This window comes from Petromyzon marinus, chromosome 28 (assembly GCF_048934315.1).
Source record: "Petromyzon marinus isolate PM22_M1 ecotype Great Lakes invasive population chromosome 28, UKy_Petmar_22M1.pri1.0, whole genome shotgun sequence".
Taxonomy (NCBI): Eukaryota; Metazoa; Chordata; class Hyperoartia; order Petromyzontiformes; family Petromyzontidae; genus Petromyzon; species Petromyzon marinus.
This window is the reverse complement of record NC_133694.1, coordinates 7,080,683-7,088,249: the sequence shown is the minus strand read 5'-3', so window position 1 is coordinate 7,088,249 and position 7,567 is coordinate 7,080,683. Positions and strand designations below refer to the sequence as shown.

Sequence of the window (7,567 nt, the reverse complement as noted above, 5' to 3'; positions counted from 1 at the left end):
GTCGTCGGACATGGTTTGTTCACCCGTCGCGCCTGAAGAAATTTGTGTTACCATATGATGCGTCATCTCCCATCCGAGAGCGGCCTGTATTGGATGTGTCCAACGAACCTCTGGGGAGGTCACAAGTGCACGTGTCCCAGAGATCTGCCCCCCGTGTGCCTGCAGGATAGCCCTTTTTGGGCAGGGTTACCGACCGGACGCCGATTGAACGGCCACAGATCCGGACCAATGGCCGTCCCGACCGTCAACGACGGACAGCCCCGCCAGCTGAGTGTCGCTGGGACAGGGATGGGCGCAGGGTTCATTGGCGAGACGAGCGAGGCTCTCCCTTACCGCAGGGTATTCCGTGCAGGGGAGATGGACCGGCAGCGAGAACCCGTTCCAGGAGGAATACAATACATTGACTTTGGGGGTTGGGAATTCTGTATAAAGGTGTTGTGTGCGTGTCGTTGTGTGGTTGTACAAAATGGTTGTGTATTGCAAATGCGTTATGTATATATGTTGTCATCATTCCGTACGCTTCACTCCACTATTCCAATTCGAGTATATCGTAGCCGGGGACGGCTAGGTTCTTTCATCATGGGGGAGGGGGGTGATGTAGTGGAGTAAACGATACGCATAGGAATTAGCCACATACAGTACATACAGACATACAAGGAGAGTGGGTCACATGAGGTCGAACAGGTGGTCGAGTCACGGGTGGCGTAAACAACCCGAAGTAATTAAGGGAGTCGTGGCACGAGGGCTGTGATTGGTCGAGAGGCTGTTAGCGTTAAGTGGCGGCGTCTCGAAGTCTGACCGAGAGGACAGGTGCGAGCTGGCGGGAAAATGCCAGCGAGCCACGTGGCAATTAATTAAGGCTAAATGGAAAGGGGATAAAACGCTAGGTGATTTGAACGGAGGGGAGTTGTTGCTGGGCAGTTGTTGGCGAGAGGTGGAGAAATACGAAGAGGACAGCTGGCAATGTTAGGGAAGAATAGATAGAGAGCCGAACCCAAAAGACAGTAAATAGCGATAGGGAGAGTTAGCGTTAGCGGAGATAGATAGTCACTGTGTGTGCGGAGATAGATAAGAGTCACTGTGTGTGAATAGACAGACAGGTCACTGTGTGTGCGGAGATAGAGGAAGTCACTGCGTGTGAAGAGATAGCGGCGACACTGTGTGTGAGGAGATAGAGGAAGAACCACTGTGTGTGGAAGAGGATGCACGGACGATGCTGAGGTGAATCGGAGTGTCCGAGTTGGGGAAGAGGAGAATTACCGTGTGTACGGAACGATGGAATAAAAGTGACGGTGGAAGTTAGACGGTTGTCGTCCGAGTGAATTCACGGCACTACATATATATGGGAAGCAGACATAATGTCTGTCGCTAGCAGACCTCCCAACCAATGATTGTGAATGTAATCAAATCTGTACATGGCGAGATAACCCATCTTAACAGAGAAGTCAGTGCAGGCTGAAAAAAACACAAGTTTCACACAACACAGAGAAACGTGTACAAAACGCACTCCGCCTTGTGCGTTAAGAGAGCCACGATGCATTTCTTCGGGAACCGTTGATGGGTTTTTCGTTTGCACAATGCACAAGGCTGGCTGCTTTTTGCACACGTTGCGACTGTGATCGGGGATTGAGGCAGTAATGCATCCCGTGTGTGCCGAGGCACGTCAGAGCATTTATTTCCCTCTTGACTCGGAGACTAGAATCCTTCGCAGGGCGCATTCGTGTGCGAATGGAAGGACAACTTGCCATGCGATCTTCACAATATTCAGCAAAGACATTACACTATTGTGGTTTATTTTACACCAGTGGTTTTCTGTTGATCGCGCCTAAGAGCTATTATCACACTTATCTCATTTTAGTTTTTGCTCATTAAAACACTCGCTTATTACACACACGAGACACTAATTATGCTGCCTGTGTTGTAATGGTTATCACACCGCAATTGCAATACAGAGGACCACGGTTCAATGCGATCTCACGGTGCGGCAGTTTTAACAATTGGCAAAGTTTCTTAAATCCACCACCGCGACCGCTAACCACACGAGCAGTATATAGGGGGACACCACAGTTGATGGTGGCATACAGTTGTGGTCCTCTCACCGATCCCCAATCCTGTGGCCACTGTGGAAGAGGAGGCTAAAATGCCCTTTCAAGGCGTTCTCTAGAGCTGCCTCTGGTGGAGGCTTTTCTGCCAGCACAGGCATGAGTACGCATGTACCTTTTACTTTGTTTCTACACTTGCTTATTTGTTAGTGATTTAGTTGCCTAAGACCAAAGCAGTCTCTAAAAAGTTAAGCCGGGTAAAGCCTGGATAGTGCTCTGATGGGAGACTGCCGGTGAGTGCCAGGTGTTGTTGGAGTTGGCTGCGAGGTGACCAAGAGGTGGTGGTGCGGTGATGATCACAAAGAAGGGCTGTCATTATTTTCTAAATGCAGTAGAATCACTATTGACAACTCACTGAGTGCTCGTTGAGATAACGACACCTTGAGTGCTCTCTGAGATAATGCGATGCAACGTGGTGGCAGTTCAAAGTTAAAATGTCATCTTTCTATGACATTATGACACCGATAGCACAAGTGGAATAACATTGGGAAATACAAAGAATAAAATACATAGAGACGACCGAAGGAAAAAAAGACATTCACCTGTGACCCACAAGTGAAAATCACGCCTGAAATTGGAAATTTCCTCCAAACATGATTTTGAACCGAATCTCTGGAAAACACAGCCACCGCCGCCGCGACGGCCGCCAACCACGACCAGCGCATCATGGCAAATGCACGTGCTTTTCCCCCTTGAGGCTGTTTCCCACAGCGCGGAAAGACACAATGGCAATGCCAGCCGAGCGCAAAGAGGCCCGGCTTTTGGGCCTGATGCTGCCACCACCGCCGCCGCCGCCGCCACCGGCCACGTCGCTCCTCCAGGGACGCCGGGCGACCAGACGAGCGGTGTCGGAGTGCGCCTTGCGGCGGTGCTGAATCGTCTGTTTGTTCTCGCACAGGCCCGCCAGCGTGTGACTCAAGGCCAGGAGGAGCAGGAGGGCGGCACCGATGGCCACGGCCAAGAGGGGCCACAGAAGACACTGCAGCAGAGATTCGGAGTCGCTGGCCGATCGGCTGAAGAGGGCGTCGTCGTGGTGCACGCGGGCGTTGTAGAAGCATCGGAAGGGCGTGCGGTTGAGGGCCCTGAAGGACGACTTCAGTGGCTCAATCACCGCGGTGGCATCCGCGTGGTCCCGGTAGCACTTGGGCAACTGGTAGCACTGTGGGGGAAACGATCATCGGCGCTCCGTTATCGTCACTGTCACTGTGCTTCTTTGCCCAGGCAAACCTCTCTCGATCTCAAAACGCCACTTCAGGAGGGGCCTAAGAAGGCTTTGCAGTTAGGGGGCGATGTTGCGTTGTGTAATCTCAATTGAGTAATTTTGCAGGTATTGTAATTTGTGAGCATTTGGATGCTTTGGCAAATACTAGTTACATTGTATGGTTTTTTTTTTACTATCGGAGGAAACTGTAGACCCAGGAGGAAACGCATGCAGAATAGGAAGAGAACACACAAAAAATTAACACAGAAAAGCGCCCGAGTTGTGATTCAAACACAACTCCTTGTTGCTGCGAGGCGCACGTGTTACCCCTGTGCAATCCTGCCACACAAGCTGGATACAGAGTAGGGATAGAAAGATTCCACCACTCCCCACCCCATCCACGCACCACCTCATACATCCGAAGAATTGGCATAATTCTTGCGCCTATCTGTGTGGATTCTCCAATATCTCTGCATGGGGATTTTAGTGTTATATTCTCCATTGAATGAGGTTTTTTGGGTAATGCGGTTTCCTCACGCATGCTAAAGATGCATAAATAAAATGTTCCAAACATTCCGATGCAGGACCTCCCTGAAAAAAGCGTCTTGAGACATATTCTTAGCTCTTTCGGTAAAGTCACGTTAAAGGGAAACAATAAAATAATGAAATATATATGACATAAAATATATATGACATATAATATATATTTTATAATATATATTTTATTATTTTATTGTTTCCCTTTAACGTGACTTTACCGAAAGAGCTAAGAATATGAATTACTGCAGTCACGAAAGCTTTAAATCAAAAGTCTTGAGACACATTGAGGTTTTCTTAGTTATATAAAGGGCATTAATTTTAATACTAAAAGTGCGCCTAGCGTGGCACAAGTGGTATGGTGATATCACTGCCACTTAGCAGTGCATGACAGATGTTGTTGTCTGTGTGTGCATAGCTTAGTCAGAACTATATTTTCTCTCTCTCTGTACTATAAAGGGCAATTGCCCACAATGTTAGCTTTCTGCGAACATATTTTTGGTGTCAATAAAGACGATTGTGATACTTATAGGAATGTGTGGAGACAGTGCGGAGTTACGATTCAAACCGTTGAATTCTTGCAGTGCAACGCCTGTGTCCGTATTGCCGAAGAGTAGATAATTGTGCCACCAGTGAGATCAACCTCGGTCTAAACTTTAACACTTTGGCCTGTCACTTTGAAGATCCTGACTTAAGCACAAGCATTCTACCAATGGGTCTTTGATTCCGAGTGAAGTGAGGATTTAGGCCATCGATCCTTGCAACGCAACGCATTTTGTCCCCTCTTGCCCCAAAGAGAAGACCATTCAACCATCGACAAAGCTTAACCTTGGTCTTAACCCCAGCACTTTGGGGTGTCACGCTCAACGGCAGACATTCTACCGATTGCCCTTTGCCATTGGGCGTCAACGACCCCGCCAAGAATCCTTGACCCCTTTGAGTCTCGTTCTCGACCAAAACACCGATCAAGCATTCCCCCCCCCCCCCCGCTACCCGTCCCGTCTCTCGAGCGAGGCTGGCGCTGACCTGCGAGCTGGAGGATATTGACTGCTCGTCGCGATGCAGCAGGACCTTGCGTCCCCACGGCGTCACGTTGACGTAGACCTGCAGGCACGGGTAGCTGGAGACGCCCTTGCAGTAGGGGCCGCACTCGAAGGCGCAGTCAATCCACTTGGGGATCTCGGCCGAGATCACCGTGCAGTTCGCCTCCTTGCTGCCTCGGCTGCGGAAGAGAAAAAGGAAGGCGCCTCGTCTGCGCAATCTAACCCAACATTTTTTACTGTATTATGAACCGTTGTCTTTGTTGACACTGATTTGTGAGCAAAGATGTGTTCGCAGCAGGCTAACGTTGTGGGCAAATGACCCTTTTAAGAACAGAGATTTTTTTTTCTGATGAAGGAAGTGCAGACACGGACAACAACATCTGGCACGCACTGCTAATTGTCCGTGATATCAATGTGCCGCTTGTGCCAAGCTCGGTGCACTTTTAGGCGGCTTGGTAAGACATTCATCCGGCAGTGGATTGACCATTGCTCAGGATGATGATGGTGATGGTGGTGCCTGGCTGGGTGGGTGACGTGAACGACGTTTGTGTCGAACGTTGACAAAAAACACCACATGCCACAGCACACACACACACGGTGGTGGTGGTGGTGGTGGTGGTGGGGGCCTTTGGGCGCACACCGCACCCGTTGAGCAAGGGCTGCACGACGGTTATCGAGAGGATGAAGAACACGGCGATTCCCAGGCCGACCATCGACAGCGCCAGGAGCACGACTCTCGCCTCCGCCGCCGACAACTTCACGTTCTTCGGCTGGCGGCCCATCCTGGCCGGAGCCTCCTCCTCCTGCCCGCCAGCATCGCCGAGGTCGTCGCGGATGAGGATTCTGCGTGTTCGTTGTGCGGCACGCAACGGAGAGAAACATGCATGCGTACAAGAAGCATAATGGTGAAATGTAATGGAAAAGCATCAACTAGTGAGTTAGTGCCTCACGCAGGGGGTGAGCGTTATGAGTGGAAGAGACACAGAGGAGGGGTGATCCTTCCAGGAGTGTTGCGGTGGTAGGAAAATGCTGGTTGTGAAGGTGTGGTGTGTGTGATGGACAACGTTCCTCCATATAGCCTTAACAGACTGTTGGGGCAAGTGCTGAGAGCGAGCACCTATGAAGGCCGGCACGAGGGGATGTGTGGCCAACACCACGCCAGGCCGCCTTTGTCTCCCCAGTGGCGATTTTTACACACCACACCAGGTGTTCATTTGAGGCTGGAGTCGACGCAGGGGAGGCCCAGAACCGGTTGAGATATAATCGTCACTGGTGGTGGCCATTCGTGGCATAAACCGCCACGTCAGCGCTTCCCACACTCCAGAGAACATATGCGCATATGCAGGTGCCGTTTCGTCATATTTATTGGCCACACATTAAGTATTTCGATAAATGCATGGCCAGGATTCTTTCTGCAGGTTCACCGAGTAGTGTACACGTTTCTTGCATTGCCAATGGAGATAACCGCAGACGTAATTTGTTTAAATTTGGAATTTGAATGTCTCTCTCCGCGCTGTCGTATTTATTGTTCTCCGCATCCTCCGGGGTTTCCTTCCACATTTATAATGAACATGCGCCTAGAGTATTTGGTTGCTATAAATTTACACGTGACAAGCCACTTCATTGAACGATCATTTGTGGCTAGGTTGCTTCTGAAAAGGAGCCATACGGACTCCGTGGACCTTACCTAGTACAATAAAAAATAATGTGATAGTTGAATACTTTCAAGTACAGAAGCCTTTTTTTATATAAGCAACATTCAATAATGTGTAACTCACTGCACTGACACCATCGAATTCACATTCGTTGAACACATATGTTCTTTAGTTTAATGCATACGTCTTACGAGAGCGAGCAGAGTGGCTGTTGGAAGAGCGCAGAAACATCGACGGTCCATGATTCTACAACGTACGAACAGGGCACGTCACAGCAGAGCCATTACTCACGGCTGAAACCTGCCTCGCGCCTTCACGCTGAAATGAAACCAAGTTGACAGGCGTGTTGAACAGTCTCGTGCCGTGGCTCCAGTGTGACGCTTTCAAAACGCCTCGTCTAATAACGTACAAACTCGCAACGTTCACGAACATTTATAGTCAACGCGGTGCACCCTCTGCTGTCGGTGGGTTTAATCAATGCATCCGTCAGTGTAGGGACGATGCATTTGCCAAAAGGCAAAGCTCTTTAACCTAGGTGTTTACGTGTCTGCTGCGTCTTTCGTTTTAACAGTTCAAGAAAAAATGTCTCACCCAATTCCCAAGCGATTTGCATCGATGCTCTGGAGTTCCACCGGTGGCTCCATAGCTGTGTCCATGTAGAAGGGCCACAGAGGATTTGACCACAGCCCTTTGCACCCACATCTACACAGCAGTCCGAAACACTACATTTCTGATATTTGATATCAAACTCCACGAGTGCTAAAATATTAACTCGATGCGGACAGTTGCCCGTATCGCGTGTACACTCATTTACACACACGCACACGGAATGTTGTTGCGTCTTTCAAACTCTTAACATCATCATCGTCAGTGGCAGCTGTGATAAATCCACTGCTGGATTATGATCAAAAGTGTTTCTAATTTCTGTTGCCGGATCCATGTGTTTCTCATTCGGCCTTTTTTCAAGCATGCATCTCAACTTCCAAACTTGCATCTCTCTATGTTTTAATCAGAATCGTCATGATCTAT

The 7,567-nt window shown here is 49.3% G+C and overlaps 1 protein-coding gene across 1 annotated transcript; it reads right to left on the bottom strand.

Annotated features, from left to right (window-relative positions):
- Positions 1 to 1,052: 1,052 nt before the first annotated feature.
- Positions 1,053 to 7,237, bottom strand: LOC116946807 (calcium-activated potassium channel subunit beta-2-like). Its single transcript, XM_076070206.1, has 4 exons — positions 7,130 to 7,237; positions 5,529 to 5,726; positions 4,867 to 5,062; positions 1,053 to 3,261 (listed from the first exon to the last, which is right to left on the bottom strand). The coding sequence occupies exons 1-4, from the start codon at positions 7,192 to 7,194 to the stop codon at positions 2,767 to 2,769; spliced, it is 954 nt and encodes a 317-aa protein (XP_075926321.1). The 5' UTR covers positions 7,195 to 7,237; the 3' UTR covers positions 1,053 to 2,766.
- Positions 7,238 to 7,567: the final 330 nt, after the last annotated feature.